This window comes from Halteromyces radiatus, assembly GCF_025201355.1.
Source record: "Halteromyces radiatus strain CBS 162.75 chromosome Unknown BX664scaffold_8, whole genome shotgun sequence".
NCBI classification, from domain to species: domain Eukaryota; kingdom Fungi; phylum Mucoromycota; class Mucoromycetes; order Mucorales; family Cunninghamellaceae; genus Halteromyces; species Halteromyces radiatus.
The window spans coordinates 1,168,755-1,188,003 of NW_026251694.1; the positions used below are offsets into that span (position 1 = coordinate 1,168,755).

Here is a 19,249-nt window from a genome sequence, read left to right on the forward strand (position 1 = left end):
CCTTTCTCTCTCTCTCTCTTTTTTTTTTTTTTTTCCCTCCTTTTTTTTTTACTATTTATGCAAATCATCAGATGATGGAAAGGCTCGTGCACAATGGGGAAAATCAATCGAAAAAATCCGAATTATGAATAGTCTTGCCGCTACTCATCAGAGACGTTCAAGTATGGCTCCTCACATGTGGACAAAGTATCCTTTAGTACCTTACTATCCACCTCTATTTGCAGTTCCTCACATTTCTTATTTTTCTCGGGATGAACATGGACGACGCCCTGTAAGAGAAACACAAAAAAAAAATAGATGATTAATTAGTTTTTTTTTTTTTTTTTTTTGATTAGCCACCTATACTTTTTGATATATTACAAGTAGCCATCACCGATAGTGAAATTGAACAAAATGCAAAACGTTTATGGACATTCCGTATTGAATTACATTATGGTGAAATCAAATGGGTCATCAAGCGAACGATCATTGAATTCTACAACCTTCATTTAACCTTGAAATTCAAAGCAGCAGGTATCGGAAGTCACTTGGAACCACCACCTTCTTTCCCAAGTCAACTGGCTCACTTATGCAATGCAGCATTGACATCTATGCGGATCACACGAACAGGCGGAGAAGATGATGATGAAATGTGGACAAATGTTACAATCAAACGACGTATAGCTTTGGAAAATTATTTGAAGGAATTGGTGCATAACTCTCGTTTGGTCGTCAATTATGATCTTTGTGAATTTTTGGAACTAAGTGCGATCAGTATTGTTAAGGATATGGGTTGGAAAGGAAAAGAAGGTTATTTGGAACACAAAATCAATCCTACATCTCTCAAGTTATCTAATGCTTTTAGATGGATGAATCATTGGGGAAAAGAATGGCTCTTGCTACGTGATTCGTAAGTAATGAATAAAAAAAAAAAGGCATAGTAATCTCATATTTGTATTATTTATATCACATATTGAATAGATATATTGCTTTTTGTAAAGATATTGGTTCAACTACACCTTCAGAAGTCTTATTATTCGATCGTCATTTGAAAATCCATCGTGGTCATGGTACTTTTGCACCGTATCATCAAACACATATTACTATTTCCAACAGTACTAGACGTATAGAAATTAAAGGTCCCACCAACAAACAAATTGAAGAATGGATGGAATGCTTGGAAACAATACAAAATCAAAGTCCTTGGGTTAGAAATCATCGGTTTGGTTCCTTTGCACCAATTCGTCAAAACTGCAAAGTGAAATGGTTTGTCGATAGTCATGGTAAAAAAAAAAAAAAAAAAAATGGAAAGGAGGATATTTGATAAAATGGAACACTCATGCAATTTCTTTTTTTTTTTTGTTCTCTTTTTGAAAGAATATTTTGAAGCTGTAGCTGAAGCTATCTTATCAGCAAAATCAGAAATATATATTGAAGATTGGTGGTTGGTAAGATTGTTAAAAATATAGACTAAATAAATCATTTATTTATTTTATTTATATGTATCAACTGTTGATAGAGTCCAGAATTGGTAAACGAAAACATAGAATCCTCCATTCTATCTTTTTTTTCCTTTTTTTTTTTTGGATTGACTACGAATTTATTTATTTTTATATATGCTAATAGTATCTACGACGACCTCCCAAAGGTAATGAAGAATACCGTTTGGATCGTTTATTGAAAAGGAAGGCCATTGAAGGTGTGATGATTTATATTGTTATCTATAAAAATATGTCTGTTGCCCTACCACTGGATTCTCAGCATACACGTGATTGGCTACAAAACATACACAAGAACATCAAAGGTAATCATCATCAAAAAAAAAAAAAAAAAAGGAAACGAACTAATCCTGTATTTTCTTATCACACATAGTTGTACGTCATTCTGATATCACTTCTCTTTTTTGGGCTCATCATGAAGTAAGAGAAAAGTATCCTTATTGACATTCCCCAATCAGAAAAAAAAAAGTAAGACTAATTTAATCCCCTTATTACATCAGAAAATCCTTGTTATTGATTACCGACTAGCGTTTATTGGTGGACTGGATTTATGCTTTGGGTAAAAAAAAATCAATGATTGTATGCATGTGATATGCTTGCGCCACTCATCCCCCTTAACTTTGTCGATTCTTTAATTTGGTAGACGTTATGATACTCATGCGCATGATTTAACGGATTACTCTTCAGGTGGAGAGTGTTTGGAAATTTTTCCTGGTCAAGATTATTCCAATCCTAGAATCAAAGATTTCATTAAAGGTAACAAAAGAAAAAGAAAAAAAAAAGAAGAGATGATATTGTTATAATAAATGGTGATCTATTTTATTATATTATAGTTAGTCAATACAACAAGGAGGTGATTGACAAGCAAACCGCTCCACGGATGCCCTGGCACGATATTCATACTGCAATGGTAAAAAAAAAAAAAAAAAGAACTAGTGGAAATTATGATAAACAAGTTGTCCCCGTATTTCTCTCCTTTTATTGACAACAAGTATCCTTTTTTTTTCGTTATTGTAGGTGGGTCCCCCGGCAAGAGATGTTGCGCGACACTTTATTCAACGATGGAATTATATCAAATCTACTCATGCTAAGGACAAGGAGGATATCCCATTTTTGTTACCAAAAGGTGAATATGTAGCTGCTCGTGATGAACAAAAATTTCGTGGAACAAGTCGCGTCCAAGTTATCCGTAGTAGTGCCGAATGGAGTCTTGGAATTCAAAGAGAAGTAAGTAACACTTAATGATAAAAAAAAATGAAAGAACTAATGTTTTATATCATAGTACTCTATCTACAATGCATATATGGAATGTATTTCAAGAGCCAAGCACTTTATCTATATTGAAAATCAATTCTTTAGTAAAAAAAAAAAAAAAAAGAAAAAAAAAAAAAGAAAAAAAAAAAAAAGAAAAAAAAAAAGTAGTGTGATTATCGATGATATCAATGTTTAACAAATTTTCTTTTTTTTTTCTCTATTTGATGTTGACGATATAGTTACGGCCACTCATGCAGGTGACAAGTTAATCAAGAATAAAATTGGCGAGGTAACGGAAAAGAAGGAGGACTGGTTTACTTGAATGACTAAAAAAAAAAATTCTTGTTTCTTCTTTATTTCTTTAGGCTCTTGTGGATAGAATCAAACGTGCTTATCACGAACGACGAAAATTCAAAGTTATCGTGGTGATTCCGTGTGCTCCTGGATTTGAAGGGGATTTTGCAAGTGCTGATCGCCGGTCTATGCCGTTGAGGTAAATAAAAAGGGAGGATAGTAAAAAAAAAAAAGTTTATTTCATTCACTCATATGCATTTGACTATTTTTTTTTTTTCTAATGTGATTAGGTCAGTAGCTCATTATCAATTTTTGTCAATATCTCGTGGTGGTAGTTCGATTTTGGAGAAATTGGAACAAGAAAACATCCCAGCAGAAGATTATATTCATTTTTACAGTCTTCGAAAATGGGGTCGTATCAAGAAATCCAATGCTGCGAAAATGGTCAGTCCAATGACAAGTGGTATTCTTGTGGATCCGTCTTCACCAGATTCAACAACAATCAATGACACGGATATTTCAAGAAATGGATCTATGGATCAAACAAATGGAATTTCTAGTAACAACAACGTTAATGCTATCAATAGAACAACAACGAAAACAAAGAAATCAAAGATACGTACATCAGTTGGATCCTTAACGACCATGCGAAGTGGTGGTAATCGTGGAATGATGGATGATTATTCATCACAACAACAATGTCCGTATCAACAACCAGAACAACATCCATATCAACAACAACAACAACAGCAATTCCATCAACGACAAAGATCAAGATCAAATAGTGAAGAACATTGGGATACAATGAACGATGGACGCATGGAATTTGTGACTGAGCAGATTTATATTCATTCCAAATTGATGATTATTGATGATAAGACTGTGATTTGCGGTTCTGGTAAATCAAAATAAATAATATAATAATATAGAGATATTCTGTTATTAATTATGCCATTCATTTGACATTTTAGCTAATCTTAATGATAGGTAAATATATTTTTCTTTGTTATCATTATTTGAAAAATATTTTGATTCAATTTTTTTCTTTGTTCTTTGATGATCATGTTATTAGATCTCAATTAGGTAATCGCGATTCTGAAATTGCAATTGTTATTGAAGATACAGATATGGTGACTTCAAGAATGAATGGACAAGAGGTAAAACAAGAAAAGGGAAATCCTGAAAGAGGGGTTTGGTTAGCAGAAAGGAGAATCATGGATATTCTGTTTTTTTTTTTTTTTTTGTAGTACCAAGCAGCAAGGTTCGCATTGACCCTGCGTATACAATTATTCAAGGAACACCTTGGTCTACTCCCTGAAACCAATCAAGACATCAACAATCATGCAGAGCACAGGTATTCAGCATTGGAAGCGGATAATTTAGTGATGGATCCATTAGATGATGGATTTTTTACTCATGTTTGGGATCGAACAGCAAATATTAATACTGGTATTTATCGAAATGTGTTTCATTGTGTACCAGATGATACAGGTATAAAAAATAAAAAAAAAAATAAAAAAATTGAATGAAATGATGATGATTTAATCAATCTCTATTTTTTTTTATTATTATTTTTTGGATAGTTTTAACATTTGATGATCATCGAAAATTTGTACCAGATATTGCTCGTATTCCACCTGGTCATATAGCAAATCCTTGGAGAATGACTAGTGAAGATGTGATTGCTAAATTAAAGAATATCCGTGGACATTTGGTTACTTTCCCTACTCAATATCTTAGTCAAGAAAACATGACTGCAAGTTTGGTGCAAGAAGCTGTACCCCCAATTGTATTTACATAGAACTTAAATTTTAGTTATAGTGATATTATAGATTTAAGTAGATATAATAATAAAAACAAAGAAAACAAATTTAGAGAACCCAAGTATTATTATGCATATAAGGGAGGAGGGGAAGCATATATAGAATAAAAAAAAAAACCTGTTACTTATTATTCTTCTTTAGAGTTGCTTTTTTTTTTTATCTCCTTCATTTCACCTTTATCGTTTCTCTTTGGTTAAATTTCGTTGTGTTTAAAGAATTCAATTTATGATTGGCTAAAGGATGTATAAACACTAGGGATTCGGTTTTCCAAAAAAAAAAAAAAAAAAAAAAAAAAAAAAAAAAATTGCCACATATAAAAATAACTTCAAGGTTCTTTGATATCTTTTTTTTTTTTTTTTCTTCTTTTCTTTCTCTTTTTCTTTCTGATTTTAACTCCACTTCCACATTACCTCTGTCCTCTTTCTCTCTTTTTTTTTTTTTATACTATTTGTCCTGTTTTCCCGTTTTTATATCTTTAATAACATATAATGTCATTACTATCAAAAAGATCCGGTAGTGTAGAAAGGACATCCAGATCATATTCGGCCTTTTTAGGGAAAAGTATTCATAGGCTATCAACATTGGCAGCTCGACATCCTATTGAAATGATTGTGGTTATTCTTATGGCAGCTTCTTTTACTTACTTTTATTTATTTAATTTGGCAAGAACATCTGAATTATTTATTGGTACTGCTACTCCTGCTACTCGACTTTCACCGACAACTGTATATTCTATGAATGGTGAACCTTTTCAACCTTTTGAAGAACAACAACAACATTTATTATCTTCACCAACAGTCATCAGAATGGCTATCAAACAAATCCTTATTTCTGATCCTCAACAACACGATAATTCATTGAGAGATGAGACTATTATACAACAATTTCGCCATACAATAGAAAACGATATTTATGTCCCCGATGCTGGCGCCAAACAGTTCAACTACCATCACGATTTGTGTCACAAGTTACCTAGTCACCATTTGTCCAACAATGAAGATTGTTTAACTGTCAACCCTGTATTGATATCCAATGATCTCCTACTATCTTACATACTCAACACTTCAACCTCTTTTAGAAAAAACTTGGTCGATGTTTGGGAACACAAAATTGCTACCTTACCTCCTGCTGATTTGGTGTCATCAACGAATGCTTCTGGTGCTCAAGATAATGTATTTGTTTGGCTCTTCATTTTATCTAGAAATATCGCTTTTCATTTGAAGGATCTTATTCATGTAAGTTTGTCATTGTGTTACTCTTCTTTTTTTTTTTTTATACTAAACTGAAGTATTTCTTTTTAGATTGCCGATAATGTTGATATTATTGTAGTGTTGGCTGGTTATATAATGGCTATTTCAACGGTACTTTCTCTTTATATGAATATGCGTTCTATGGGTTCAAGATATACTTTGGCTACTGCAGTGATTGTCAATGGTCTTTTCTCTTTGATGGTTGGCTTTTTGACTGTACATATGCTTGGAGTAGAAGTTCATGCTACTGTCTTGGCGTAAGTGATTTATTTTTAGTTTCTTTTTTTTTTTTTTTAGGTTTATTTATTTATTTATTTTGATAGTGAGGCACTTCCTTTCCTAGTGGTAACTATCGGTTTTGAACGTCATTTCAAATTGACCAAAAGTGTATTCCAAACTAGCAAGAAATCATCCATTTCTAAACAAGATATACGACAAACTGTGGTAAATGCTGTAGATTCGGTTGCTCTACCTCTATCTCGGGATTGCTTCATTGAAATTACGGTACTTTGTCTCGGTGCAAAATCTGGTATTGGTGGTCTCCGGGAGTTCTGTCTATTGAGTGCTATTCTATTAGCCTTTGATCTCTTCTTTATGTTTACTTGGTATACTGCTGTCTTGGCTTTGAAATTGGAGGTAAATCAAATGACAAACCAAAAAAAAAAAAAAAAAGTATCTCAGGTGATTAACTCCTTTTTTTTTATTATTATTATTATTTATCTTTTCTTTTGAACATTATTAGCTTGGAAGAATTCGTGAAATCAGTACGTTACAAGGAACATCCAAACCAGGCAAGGTAGCAACTTCACCCACAACTTCGCCGACATTAAACACAAAATCTGTACCCACAAAAACAACACTGATTGGAGGAACAATGGTCAAGGCGTTTAGCAACAATGATGTTGGCAAAAATGACAAAAACAAATCGGACGACCCGATCATTGGCCGTATTAAACTTTTATTGGTATGTCATAGAAAAAAAAAAAAAGAAATATACATAAACTCATAATCATTTATATATATATATTAGATTGTTGGCTTTGTTGGTATGCATCTCTTCAATATCTGTTCTACATTTGAATCTGGACCTCAAGTTGATATTACCCAACCAGGCATCTCTGACACGTTAACTCAAGTACTCGAACAATACAAACGATCTGCTACCAATTCATCTTTACTACCTTTAATCGTCGAAGTATCACCTCCACTTACCTTCCACATTGCCAAATCTGGATGGAATATTATTCCCGATGCCATTGCTCAACCCATGGCTTCCTTGTTTGATATTTATGATGTCTATATTCAACATCCTGTTATCAGCAAATGGCTTAGTATCGCATTATTTGTTTCTCTCTTTCTCAACACCTATCTCTTCAATGTCGCGAAACAACCAAAACAAATTGTGGAAACACCAATGACAACAACTTCAATCGTGCCCAATAAATCTATCACAGCTGATATAGATACACTTCCTACCGACCAATCATCATCAATCGCAACTAGGAAACCACTTCATCATCATCATCATCACCAACATCATTCTCATCATCAACAACGACGACAACACCCATCCACTGAAATACGCCCTTTGGAAACCTGTATGTCTCTGATGCAAACTCCTGAAGAATTATTGGATGAAGAAGTGATCAGTCTTGTGCAAGCTGGTAAATTGGCTCCTTACGCTTTAGAAAAAACGCTTGGTGATCTTGAACGTGCTGTCAATATCCGACGTGCTTTGATTTCTCGTGCCTCTTTGACAAAAACATTGGAACATAGTGCACTACCTTTGGAAGATTATCATTATGACAAAGTGATGGGAGCATGTTGCGAAAATGTGATTGGTTATATGCCTATTCCAGTGGGTATTGCTGGTCCAATGAACATTGATGGTGTGTCAATTCATATTCCCATGGCAACAACTGAAGGATGTCTTGTGGCATCGACAGCTCGTGGATGCAAAGCAATCAATGCTGGCGGTGGTGCTTCTACGGTGGTGACAGCGGATGGAATGACTCGTGGACCTTGTGTGGAATTCCCCTCTGTGGTACGTGCTGGAGAATGCAAACGATGGGTTGAAAATGAAGGTAATACCGTTATCACTGAAGCTTTCAATTCGACCTCCCGATTTGCTCGATTACGAAAACTCAAGGTAGCATTGGCTGGCAAACTGGTGTTTATTCGATTCTCAACAACCACAGGTGATGCGATGGGTATGAACATGATTTCAAAAGGATGTGAAAAGGCTCTTGGTATTCTTGGTGATTATTTCCCTGATATGCAAATCATCTCGCTCTCTGGCAACTATTGCACGGACAAGAAACCTGCTGCCATCAACTGGATTGAGGGTCGTGGGAAATCAGTGGTAGCGGAAGCAGTGATTCCTGGTGCGATTGTAGAAAAAGTACTCAAGACAACGGTGGCTGCGTTGGTGGAATTGAATATTAGTAAGAACTTGATTGGATCTGCCATGGCTGGTTCGGTAGGCGGTTTCAATGCTCATGCTGCTAATATTCTGACGGCTGTGTACCTGGCCACTGGTCAAGACCCTGCTCAAAATGTCGAAAGTTCCAACTGCATTACTCTAATGAAGGCTGTCAATGATCAACAAGATTTACACATCTCATGTACCATGCCAAGTATTGAAGTGGGTACTATCGGTGGTGGTACTATTCTTCCTCCTCAACAATCCATGTTGGATATGCTTGGTGTACGTGGTCCTCATCCTACTGAACCTGGAAAGAATGCTCAACGTTTGGCTCGAATCATCTGTGCTGCTGTGATGGCTGGTGAACTTTCATTATGTGCTGCTCTTGCTGCTGGACATTTAGTTAAGGCTCATATGGCTCACAATAGAGGTAATCCAACAACAACAGCGTCAATTATTCAACCAACTCCTGCTACTCCTTCAGTTTCTCCTGTTCGATCTCCAACTGAAGAGGAAGTCGTTCCTCTTGGTACATGTATCAAGTCATAGAATAGATTCACTCCTCCCCACTTATTGTTGTATAGTTTCATCATTTTTTTTTATTATTATTATTATTTATTTTTGATTCCCCTCTTTTTTTTGCATCATTAGTCATAATAAAACTACATACTATTTTTACTTGATTATTTTCTCTTTATCTTTAATTACATTGAATATGATTTTATTTGTTCAAAATTCAATATATGTACCACAAAAAAAAAAAAAAAAAAGATAATAACAATAGAAAACTATATTTCTAATACTAATTATTGTTTATCCTTCACCAACACAGCTCTATATCTAGCCTTGTAGTTTTCACATCGTTCCATAGCTTGTTCCAGTCCTTGTAAAGTCTACCATCAAATAATAAAAAAAAAAAAGTATATTTGTGTTAACAAAAGAATGCTTTTTTTTTTTTCTCTTTTTCGGCATCATCCATTTTTTTTTTTTTCACTTACATAAGGATATTCTTCCACTTGAGGCTTAATACCATGACGAGCAGCAAATTCCAACATCAATCTTACGGCACGACGACCACCGACAAGAGATCCACGCATTCCCAATTCATAGCCAATAAAAGGGAAAGCACTCACTTCCACTGACTTGCTAGGTACACCAATCAATAAAAATTGTCCCTTACTAATTAAAAAAAAAAGTCAATACTCCCACCTTTTTTTTTTTTTTTTGTACGCATGCTTACGGTTTCAATAACTTGATATAATCATCATAAGGTAAATCCACACTGGTGGTGTTGAGAATCAAATCAAACTTGGGAGCGGAATCAAAGAAGCCAGGAGTAGCAAAATCATTCGAGTTGAGAAAAGCATGAGCACCGAATGACAGGGCTTCTTCCTTTTTGGAATTACTGGTGGAGATGGCAGTGACATGACAACCCCATTTGTTAGCAAATTGAAGAGCAAGATGACCTATAAAAAAAAAAACAAGTCATACGTTTTTAGTGGCCATATATAGATATAGATCCATCATTACCTAAACCACCAATACCAACAATACCAACTGAAGCGGTAGGACTCAAATTCGTAGAGAGTAAACCATTGAAAACAGTAGAACCAGCACACATGAGAGGAGCAGCATGCTTAGGTTCAATTTCAGAAGGAATATGATAAGTAAATCTATAATAAAAATAAAAAAAAGTAAACAGAAGAACGAAAAAGGAACATATATTTCTTTGCACTTACCGAGAATCCACAACAGCAGCATCAGCAAAACCATTGTTACTTCCATTACCAGGGAAACAAACACGATCCTTACAATAAAGATCATCACCAGCACAACATTGGTCACAAGTCAAGCAAGCTGATTGCATATAAGAGAATCTATATAAAGGAGAGGAGAACAATGAAAATGGAGTTCAATTTTGATATAATTTAATACTTACCCAACATAATCACCTTTAGTGAATCCAGTGACAGCAGAACCCATTTCTTTCACATAACCCACAGGTTCATGACCAAGAACTAATCCTTGTTGATCGAGATAAAGACAATCCTATCCAAAAAAAAAAGTATATTGAGTTGAATAAAAAGAAAAAAAAAACAAAGAGATTAAATAAATCTTATTTACCGTATGACAGATCCCAGCAGCAGCAAGTTCGATCAAAATTTGATGAGGACCAAGTTCTTCAACTGGACGTGTAGATTCCTTGAATTTACCATGGACATCTGATGTAACAAAAGAATTGATTTGAAAAGGCATAGTTGATTTGTAATTAAAAAGAAAAGAAAAAGATAAAAAAAAAAAAAAGGAATATCTTTGCCTTTTATATTTTTTTTTTCGTTTACCGCCCATGAAAGTCGGTCGATCAACCCTCCTTCTGGATTAGTAAAGGGGATGTCAAATTGGAAAAAGAGTCGAACCAGATGTTCATTTTTCATTATTTTATTTTATTTCATTGTCAGGACACTGAAAAGAGAAAATGTACTGATCATTTTGTCCTAATATTGTAATAAAGAACCATGTTGAATACTACTTTGAATTACTAAGGTACCATGTTAGATCCAACTCTGTATTACTAATGCACAATGTTTTCGGGTTCATCTATTCTTTTTATTTTGGCCCTTAACACAATCTGTAAAAAAAAAAAAAAAAAAAAAAAAAAAAAGATCTGTCAAATTTTGACTTTTTTTTTATTTCCATCAAGAAAAAAAAAAAGGTATAACCAAAAGTAAAAATAGTGTCATCCACAAAAATAAAATAAAAAAAAAAAAAAACTATCCTAAGCACAAATGAGGTATCCCCCTATCTCAATGCCCATTTTCAACATCCGAGTTCGTAAGCAAATCAAAAGAATGACCATCTGATGAAGGTGATGAAGGTGAGCGGAGAGTGTTGAAACTTGACATATCATCATAGGATGTATCATCATCATCGTTGGTGGCAGAACGTTGTACCGAATAGGAGGAGTTCCAGGAGCTTTGATCATCCGACTCTGGTTCTATGTTATTGCCGTTGCCGTCTTGTGTTGGGAATCGCATGGATCGTTGGCATGTCGAAGGTTCATCATCATCATCTTCACTGCCTTCATAGCACCAAGGTTCTTCTGGTGTTGCATTGTCATGTGATTGAATGTTTAATGGTGAAAGATCATCTTGTTCTGCGGGAGGAGTATTGTCGTTTCTGTTGTCGGTCTTCATATCTTCCACATCACGATTTATCAAAGGTAAAGTAGCATAGGACGAAGAGGATAGATCATGTTGTCTTGGAGTAGAAGATAAAGGTCGTAATAAAGATCCGTTGAATGACTTGGTAGGATCTGGTGTATCAGTTGTAAGGAATGAATCAAGGGAATCCGTATGCTTATTATCATTATCATCAAATGGAGAAGATTGACGTTCAGACAAAACACGATGATGATGATCGCGTCGTTCCATAGATCGTCGTCGTTGTTCAAGATCCATTTCAGCCTGATCCAATAATGCTTGCTCCAATTCCAAATGTCGTTTTCTATCTGAAAGTTTCCGTTCCAATTCATTCAATTCAATTTCGGTACGATCTACCCATGCCTATATTATATTTCAATAAATTAAAACAATAAAAAAGTAAGATATAAGGTGAGTTAGCATTATAAAAAAAAAAAAAAAAAAGAGAGAGAGAATCAAAACATTCTTATTTTATTAGCTTTTGTTATTACCTGATCAGAAACTGAATTTGGAGACTGAGATGGTAAGGGGTGACGATGACGAACAAGATGATCAGTTCTCTGTCTTGCTGAAGTGTTTGCTTTTTCCTCTTCATCATCACTATCAGGTTCGAATTCCTTGGATTCATTCATTTTAGCGTAATGTTGACAGAAACGTTCATATTCTTGGCGTTCACGGTAAGTTTCATAAAGATGTCTTGCTTCCAAAGCTCCAAGAATGGCAAACACCGTACCACCTGCAACAATGGAAAATAATAAAAGAGGATGCATCGATATATCGGTCTATAGAAAGAAACGAAAAAAAAAAAAAAAATACAATAGACTGGAGGAGATGAGAAATGTAAGTAAACAAAGAAAAAAAAAAAAAAAAAGACGTAGTTGCCAAGAAAAAAAAACTCCCATCAGCAGAACTCCTTAAGCATGAACAGCTTTCAAACCCCGTTCACCTTTTTTGGATATCACTTTGTTCGAGTCAGATTCTTCTGCATATGCACAGTTCAACTTTTTATCAGCAAACATTGAACCACATCTTTTATGATACGAAAAACAAAAAGAGAAAAAAAAATCATATTTTTTTATTGTTGCATCATGAAATAATACCAATGAAAAAAAAAAAAAGAGAGAGATAATCTAATACTACATCCATTCTATCAATATTCCAGTTGTTTCTTCAATTGTCCAACATCTTGAATAGGTAGTCCACATGTAAAGTTTTCGCAGATAAATGCAGTGGCTTTTCCATGTTGATAATCCAATGATGAACTGATATCTGCAATCACTTTATTGTTGTCATGCACAAATCCACTATTTTTTGCCTGTATAACAAGTTTATTAGGAATAAACACTTGATTGACGATATCTTGATAAGTTTGCATCGATTTATCTGAAGAGTTTCCAGCAAGAACAATCTATATATATATATATATTAAAAAAAGGACTCAATAATCAAATGGCTTCTATAAAGATATTTACCTGTTTGGCACCATGGTACATCAAAAGAAAAGAGGTCACCAAGGCAGGCATGGCATAAGGAAACCTAGACATAGCCATGTTGAAACAATCCACAGTATCTTGCGCTTTGGTCACATATGATTGATTTTCTATGATTGTACCTAATCGAACCAAATTTTTCAATGATACAGCATTTGGAGAAGGCTCGGCACCATCTTGTTCTTTAATAAAAGAGAAAGAAAAAAAAATAAATTTGATGATTTCTCGTCCTTTTTTTCTATCATAGATTTACCTTCTTTCAATCGTACTAAAATACTTTTATCACTTTCTTGTACCGTAAAATAACCACCAGCTTCTTTATCATAGAATAATTCATTCTGTTTTTCTTGAAGATCATAGGCCCATTGGATCCATCGGTCATCGTGGTCAGTTTCGTACAAATCAAGTAATCCTTGGATCAAATAGCTACAAGTCGAAAAGAACAAACAATGAGTTCATTTGAGTATTATTCTTCATCAATCAGCTTTCTTTTTTGATTACCTATAATCATCCAAAAAGCCTTCTATAGTAGAAGGACCTTGACAATAGCTTCGTAAAAGTGTATTTGACTTGGCTTGATACAATTCTTTGTGAATAAAATCTGCAGTATTGGTAGCCAATTCAAGGATAGAGGGATCTTGAAGAGCTTGATATGCTTTGACTAATCCAGTAATCATTAATCCTATAACAATAACAAATTTTTTATAAATACTTCTCATTCTCTTTTTTTTTTTTTTTTTTTTTTTTTTTTTTTTTACCATTCCAAGATGTTAAAATCTTTTCATCGCGATGAGGCTTAGGTCGATGTTCTGTTCGATATTTCCATAATTGTTGTTTGGCACTTTGAAGAAGGTCTACAATAGTTGATTCTTGCATATTCAAAGCATCTGCAGTTTCTTTCAGAGTTTCAACTGAAGTTAGAACATTCTATAAAGGTCCAACAAAAAAGAAAGAATGAGATTATGTTTCTATGTGAAGAAAGTAATGGGTTGTTTACCTTGTTCGTTAGTTCCTTGTGCGGGTCTTGCATAGGATCAACGTTTCCTTCTGACTTGACACCAAAATGACGAATGACGACTTGAGCTTGATTGGTTTCCAAAATGGATTCAAGTTCGGATTTGGTCCATACGCAAAAGGCACCCTCTGTAATATACAAAATAAGTAAATAAAAAAAAAAAAAAAGAAGTAAATGAATATCATTCTCTTCTTTTATGGATGATCGCTTTGTTACCTAATTTGGCTTTGGCATCATTGGTAGGTAAAGAATCAGCATCTTCAGCAGAATAGAATCCTCCTTGAGAGTGATGTAAATCACGACTAACATAAGTAATAATATCCCTGGCAGTCATAGCAAAGAATGGATCTTTGGTGATTTGATAGGCTGTAGAGTAAGTGGCCAAAAGTTGTGCTTGATCATATAACATCTTTTCAAAATGAGGAACATGCCAATTCTTATCAGTACTATACCTATGAAAACCACCGCCAACATGATCATGAATCCCACCATTAGCAATTTTCTGAATAATAAATAAAAAAAAAATTATAAAGTGAGTTTAATTTGCAAAAACATTATATATATATACGTCTTACCTTCAAAGTGTATAAAACCATATTGAGAGCATCCTTCCCAGAATCATTATTCTTGATGTTTTCTGAAGATTGTCGACAGTATCCAAAGTAGTCGAGTAAAAAGTTCATTTGGACAGGTTGAGGGAATTTTGGCGCACCACTGAAACCACCTTGAGAAGCATCATAAACAGATTGATAATGATCGCAAGCATCCTTAGCAATTTTATTAGCATCCATATCAACGAGAGGATCAGTTGCTCGTGATTGTACATATGACTTGAGTTGATGGATAGTATCTTGACCATTCTGACGAAGTGCATCCGGTTTCTCCTCCCATACCTTGGCAATTCTTGATAACACGGTTTTGAATCCAGTTTGACCAGCTATATCATCAGGAGGAAAGTAAGTGGCTCCAAAAAAAGGTTGAAGATCAGGAGTCAAAAAGACGGACATGGGCCAGCCACCACGACCAGTTGTCAATTGAACATATGTCATATATAACTTGTCTACGCCGGGGTTTTCTTCACTATAATCATAAATCATAATATAAATGATAAGTAGACTTCTCTATACTAACATTTTATTTTTCTTCCTTCACTTACCGATCCACTATAGAAATAAGAGATATATATGAAATGTCCCTTTTCACTATCATCATTAGTATTATATATTGACTTACCTTTAATCGAAATAAAGTGATCATTCAGAATTTTTGCCACTTGATCGTTCTCAAAAGATTCATGTTCCATAACATGACACCAACTAATAAAAAAAAAAAGAAGAAGAATTAGCATTGTCAGATAACTTCAACAACGTACTAGTTTGATGATACACTTACTGACATGTAGAATAACCAATGCTTAAAAAAATGGGCTTGTTTTCTATCTTAGCTTTTTCAAAAGCTACTTTTCCCCAAGGATACCAGTCAACCTATAAAAAAAAAAATTGAGTATGGGTAGAAGACAATATAACAAGGCTTACAGGGTTGTGTGCTGGGAGGTATCAATAAAGAGTAGAGAATTGATAAAAGTGAGTATTGAGCCAACTGAATCATAATCTATATATGTGTATTCTTTTGCTTTACCGTGTTGCTATGAATGTCAAAACAAGAGGAAAGGAAAAAAAAAAGGTTTGTTTTAGTCTTGGTTCAATAATGACTCTAATTTGGAAAGAGGACTGGCTTTATTCGCTTTCTTACCAAAAGATAAGGACTTTTTTCATGGATGAGACGGTTTGCTGTAGAGCTTGACTTGAGAATAGAAGACGAATGAAACGATCGGTAAGGGAAAGAAGAGTTGGCACGTAAAGTTGTTGGAGAGGAATGTAAGAGAAGAGAAGCGTCGCGTCTCTTGAAGGTTAATGTAGTGATCAGTCGTCGTTGAAGTGGAACAAGCGATCTTCCTGTAAACAATCTTTTTCCAAAAGAGAGTTGATTCATAGCTGAGAAGAATTGGAAAAAAAAAAAAAAAAAAAAAAAAAAAAAAAAAAAGAAGGAAGAAAAGCGCGAAGGTAGAAAAGAAAAAAGCAGGAAAAAAAAACTAAAGCGACTGAGTATTAATCTGTTCGAAGCTAACTTTCAACTATAATTATTAAAAAAAGGAAATTCATTTTCAATTATAATGTAGTTTGTTCTTTTATTTTTGAATATTATATATATATAAGAAAAGAGAGAGAATAAAAAAACATTCATCAACGTAAAAAAGGATCATCATCTATACTGGAAGGTGTTAAAGGATGCACTTTTTTGGATGCAAATAGAGTAGGGAAGGATACTTTTCGTCCAATCCATAACGAGCGAATAAATCGATTTGTTTTGTTACTTGTATCATCATCATCATCATTATCATTATCATCACGATTATTGTCATCATTTGCAAAAGGAGAGCTACTATGGTGGCTAAAAGCGGTAGTGGCTGATGAGAAAGAAGAGGAGGATTGTGCCATCGTGGGTGATAATTTTTTTTTACCACTTCTTTTGAAATGGAATTTTGTCGACATTGTATGTACTATGGATGATGATGATGATGCTGTACTTGGTGTGATGTGTGATGATAATGATTGTCTTGCTCCTACTACAGGTGTAGATGGTTTTGGTGTGGTTGCGATGATGAAAGGAGTGGCGACAGCAGTATCCAAGGAGGAAGAAGTACGCAATGGGATGGGAATCGATGGAGCCTTCATCATCATTGTCTTATTACTATTATTATAAGATGGAGGAGGTGATTTTAAGTCTCTTCGGGTGGGCGGCATTGGTAATTCATCCAAATCTAGCGAATCGCGAGACAAAGTCGTTTCCAAAAGAGTAATATCATCATCGATATCATCATTATCATCATCATCATCATCATCATCATTAATATCATCATCATTAACATCAGTATCATCATCAGCTTTTTCAGTCATAAGCATTGCATCTTTCACTTGAGGATGATCTTTGTTTTCTTTATCTAAAGGATATTGATCTGTCGTGATGATCGCAGAAGAGGTTGTAGAAGAATTGTTGCTAGGAAGGGAATGCACAGTCTGATCCAAGGAGAAACTCCTTTGGCGTGGCATGGAAGATCTACAAAAAAAGCATTGTTGACACTGAATGGATGATTCTTTTTTTTCCCCAGATGTAGGATAATAGTTATAAGTGCATGCTGGAATGAAATTAGATGAACATTGATCTTGACTATAAATGGATGGATGCTTGTCTAATAAATCATCATCATCATCATCATCATCATCATCACCATCATCATCACCATCATCATCATCACCATCATCACCATCATCATCATCAACATCATCATCATCATCATCATCCTTTGGTATGATTTGATAAAGCGTAGGTGCTGATGGAGAAGGAGCCAAGAGACATTTTGTTGTTGTTGTTGTTGTTTTTTCTATCTTTTTTTTCTCTGATAACTTTTTAGTTGTTAATGATGGTGAAAATCTTGAAGCAGAGAATGACATAGAAGATGATAAAGAAGAAGAAGAAGATGATGATGATGATGATGATATGAAACTGTTTGTAGTCTTTTTTTCATACTTATTTCGTCGTTGATGTTCCCATAATTTAGAATGTAAAGTGAAAGGAGAATAACCTTCACTTGAATATGATAATCTTTTGGAGCTTGCGGTATTTGATGATTTTCTTAACAGAGGTTCATAAACATCAGATTCAGGAGATGATGGCAAAGATACGTAAAGTGAAGTATGATTCAAATGTTTCACTGGTATGTCACGTCCAATTGCGGTGGTTGAAACAGGTGATGGATGTGTTGGATTGTTGATTGGTTGATCATAAAAGTCAAACGCATTGTCAACTAATTCTTGGCGTAGATCAATAGAACGTTGCATGATTCCAAGACCAAGATCACTCAATTCCTTCACTACTTGATCAAGATTAAATAAATTTGAAGCATCTTTCAAAATCTTTGCAGATACTAATAATTGTTGTGAATCCTTCCATTGTTGTTCCAAACATCGATCTACAAGGTCAATCCATTTTTGTACTAGTCGATTATTTGTACAATGAATGGTGTTATCTTGATGATTTGTTGCTAGTGTTAAAGAATAATCACTTGAACCAGTAGTTAACATATTGATAATAATAAAAAAGAAATGAATAAATAGAAAATAAAAAGAGTGAATTTAAACAAACCAAATTCTCCAATGCATTCCTATATCCATCACTAACTGTTGTCCTATGTGGAATGTATCCCCCCCCCTTTAAATCCTTTCGATCAATCCAAAAACAATAAAATAGTCTATATGAATGTAGGTTATCTTTTTTTTTTCTTTATTCACAATATAATAATAAAACAAGAGTAATAAATAAATAAATAAAAAAAGCGTTGGGGTAATATATTTTGTCTTGATGTTTGCTAAACTAAGAAAAAAAAAAAAGAAGAAGAATAGATATCATACACCACCACCACTACGACTGTTAAAAAAGTAGTTTAGTTGCATAATAATTCATCATAGCGGACTTCACTTTTTTTTTTTTTTTTGTTTCTATAGTTTATTACCTGACGTCTCGTAAGCCCATACCCTTATTACGTTGATGCCAATCTGCTCTAATATGTTCCAATTTTTCACTATCTTGTCCAGTTTCACCACTTGTTACAAATTGAATAGGATTTTTTGGATTATGAGTTCTTGCTTTACCCACAGTATATGCTGAACCTACTAATAAAGTTATTGGTAATCCCCTAAAAAGAGAAAGAAAGATGAATATTATTATATTATGATAGTTTAATAATCACCTTACCAATATAAAGAACTTTTCAATGTAAGATGTTTCATCATAATAATTTATATATTAATTAAATAATAAAGATAAAAGAAAAAAGAAAGAAAGAAAAAAAAAGGAAAGTAGAAAAGACAACAAAAAAAAAAAAAAGAATTAAAAAAAATTGTGTGAGAAAAAAAAACGTATCATGATTTTTTCCAGACAAGTCACGATTATGCAAACGAAA

The 19,249-nt window shown here is 34.0% G+C and overlaps 7 protein-coding genes across 7 annotated transcripts; 2 read left to right on the forward strand and 5 right to left on the reverse strand.

The window, feature by feature from the left end:
• Positions 1-82: 82 nt before the first annotated feature.
• Positions 83-4,555, forward strand: BX664DRAFT_268261 (uncharacterized protein; the record flags this gene model as incomplete). Its single annotated transcript, XM_051540988.1, has 17 exons — positions 83-271; positions 336-889; positions 961-1,262; positions 1,357-1,427; positions 1,606-1,783; positions 1,852-1,898; positions 1,979-2,037; positions 2,122-2,234; positions 2,312-2,388; positions 2,496-2,654; positions 2,761-2,836; positions 2,972-3,021; positions 3,098-3,225; positions 3,317-3,497; positions 3,777-3,924; positions 4,152-4,183; positions 4,274-4,555. Coding segments are annotated over 17 exons (2,646 nt in total), but the record flags the coding sequence as incomplete, so codon positions are not given.
• Positions 4,556-5,230: 675 nt separating this feature from the next.
• BX664DRAFT_302665 (3-hydroxy-3-methylglutaryl coenzyme A reductase) lies at positions 5,231-9,209 on the forward strand. Its single transcript, XM_051542443.1, has 5 exons — positions 5,231-6,084; positions 6,151-6,356; positions 6,423-6,735; positions 6,842-7,063; positions 7,130-9,209. The coding sequence occupies exons 1-5, from the start codon at positions 5,338-5,340 to the stop codon at positions 9,071-9,073; spliced, it is 3,432 nt and encodes a 1,143-aa protein (XP_051397288.1). The 5' UTR covers positions 5,231-5,337; the 3' UTR covers positions 9,074-9,209.
• Positions 9,210-9,278: 69 nt separating this feature from the next.
• Positions 9,279-10,822, reverse strand: BX664DRAFT_341180 (chaperonin 10-like protein). Its single transcript, XM_051546949.1, has 7 exons — positions 10,649-10,822; positions 10,464-10,573; positions 10,264-10,401; positions 10,055-10,197; positions 9,765-9,990; positions 9,523-9,703; positions 9,279-9,417 (listed from the first exon to the last, which is right to left on the reverse strand). The coding sequence occupies exons 1-7, from the start codon at positions 10,778-10,780 to the stop codon at positions 9,331-9,333; spliced, it is 1,017 nt and encodes a 338-aa protein (XP_051397289.1). The 5' UTR covers positions 10,781-10,822; the 3' UTR covers positions 9,279-9,330.
• A 438-nt stretch (positions 10,823-11,260) lies between these two features.
• On the reverse strand, positions 11,261-12,560 carry BX664DRAFT_341181 (uncharacterized protein). The gene is made up of 2 exons (XM_051546950.1): positions 12,216-12,560; positions 11,261-12,087 (listed from the first exon to the last, which is right to left on the reverse strand). The coding sequence occupies exons 1-2, from the start codon at positions 12,492-12,494 to the stop codon at positions 11,329-11,331; spliced, it is 1,038 nt and encodes a 345-aa protein (XP_051397290.1). The 5' UTR covers positions 12,495-12,560; the 3' UTR covers positions 11,261-11,328.
• A 268-nt stretch (positions 12,561-12,828) lies between these two features.
• On the reverse strand, positions 12,829-16,234 carry BX664DRAFT_341183 (uncharacterized protein). The gene is made up of 14 exons (XM_051546951.1): positions 15,982-16,234; positions 15,868-15,874; positions 15,765-15,775; positions 15,622-15,713; positions 15,463-15,545; positions 15,386-15,392; positions 14,805-15,309; positions 14,446-14,731; positions 14,212-14,357; positions 13,973-14,141; positions 13,716-13,896; positions 13,468-13,640; positions 13,197-13,396; positions 12,829-13,132 (listed from the first exon to the last, which is right to left on the reverse strand). Exons 1-14 carry the CDS (start codon positions 16,219-16,221, stop codon positions 12,875-12,877), a joined length of 2,358 nt encoding a protein of 785 aa, XP_051397291.1. The 5' UTR covers positions 16,222-16,234; the 3' UTR covers positions 12,829-12,874.
• A 163-nt stretch (positions 16,235-16,397) lies between these two features.
• BX664DRAFT_200150 (uncharacterized protein) lies at positions 16,398-18,493 on the reverse strand. The gene has a single exon (XM_051540112.1). It carries the CDS (start codon positions 18,369-18,371, stop codon positions 16,473-16,475), a length of 1,899 nt encoding a protein of 632 aa, XP_051397292.1. The 5' UTR covers positions 18,372-18,493; the 3' UTR covers positions 16,398-16,472.
• A 43-nt stretch (positions 18,494-18,536) lies between these two features.
• On the reverse strand, positions 18,537-19,165 carry BX664DRAFT_341188 (uncharacterized protein). The gene is made up of 3 exons (XM_051546952.1): positions 19,042-19,165; positions 18,800-18,982; positions 18,537-18,714 (listed from the first exon to the last, which is right to left on the reverse strand). Exons 1-3 carry the CDS (start codon positions 19,077-19,079, stop codon positions 18,693-18,695), a joined length of 243 nt encoding a protein of 80 aa, XP_051397293.1. The 5' UTR covers positions 19,080-19,165; the 3' UTR covers positions 18,537-18,692.
• Between the last annotated feature and the right edge of the window lie 84 nt (positions 19,166-19,249).

What these genes read in the sequence shown, in the direction of transcription:
- BX664DRAFT_341180 (XM_051546949.1), bottom strand. Translation starts at nt 10,780, where the DNA reads ATGCCTTTTCAAATCAATTCTTTTGTTACATCAGATGTCCATGGTAAA. An exon ending in TGTTGGTATTGGTGGTTTAG is followed by an intron (nt 9,991 to 10,054) that starts GTAATGATGGAT and finishes TTTTTTTTATAG; the next exon opens with GTCATCTTGCTCTTCAATTT. An exon ending in TATATCAAGTTATTGAAACC is followed by an intron (nt 9,704 to 9,764) that starts GTAAGCATGCGT and finishes TTTTTTAATTAG; the next exon opens with TAAGGGACAATTTTTATTGA.
- BX664DRAFT_341183 (XM_051546951.1), bottom strand. Translation starts at nt 16,221, where the DNA reads ATGAATCAACTCTCTTTTGGAAAAAGATTGTTTACAGGAAGATCGCTT. An exon ending in GGCTTTTTGGATGATTATAG is followed by an intron (nt 13,641 to 13,715) that starts GTAATCAAAAAA and finishes TTCGACTTGTAG; the next exon opens with CTATTTGATCCAAGGATTAC. An exon ending in TGTACCATGGTGCCAAACAG is followed by an intron (nt 13,133 to 13,196) that starts GTAAATATCTTT and finishes ATATATATATAG; the next exon opens with ATTGTTCTTGCTGGAAACTC.
- BX664DRAFT_341181 (XM_051546950.1), bottom strand. Translation starts at nt 12,494, where the DNA reads ATGCATCCTCTTTTATTATTTTCCATTGTTGCAGGTGGTACGGTGTTT. An exon ending in CAAATTCAGTTTCTGATCAG is followed by an intron (nt 12,088 to 12,215) that starts GTAATAACAAAA and finishes AATATAATATAG; the next exon opens with GCATGGGTAGATCGTACCGA.
- BX664DRAFT_200150 (XM_051540112.1), bottom strand. Translation starts at nt 18,371, where the DNA reads ATGTTAACTACTGGTTCAAGTGATTATTCTTTAACACTAGCAACAAAT.
- BX664DRAFT_341188 (XM_051546952.1), bottom strand. Translation starts at nt 19,079, where the DNA reads ATGATGAAACATCTTACATTGAAAAGTTCTTTATATTG. An exon ending in TTGAAAAGTTCTTTATATTG is followed by an intron (nt 18,983 to 19,041) that starts GTAAGGTGATTA and finishes TTCTCTTTTTAG; the next exon opens with GGGATTACCAATAACTTTAT. An exon ending in ATGGGCTTACGAGACGTCAG is followed by an intron (nt 18,715 to 18,799) that starts GTAATAAACTAT and finishes CTTTTTTAACAG; the next exon opens with TCGTAGTGGTGGTGGTGTAT.
- BX664DRAFT_302665 (XM_051542443.1), top strand. Translation starts at nt 5,338, where the DNA reads ATGTCATTACTATCAAAAAGATCCGGTAGTGTAGAAAGGACATCCAGA. An exon ending in GTTCATGCTACTGTCTTGGC is followed by an intron (nt 6,357 to 6,422) that starts GTAAGTGATTTA and finishes TTATTTTGATAG; the next exon opens with TGAGGCACTTCCTTTCCTAG. An exon ending in TCTTGGCTTTGAAATTGGAG is followed by an intron (nt 6,736 to 6,841) that starts GTAAATCAAATG and finishes GAACATTATTAG; the next exon opens with CTTGGAAGAATTCGTGAAAT.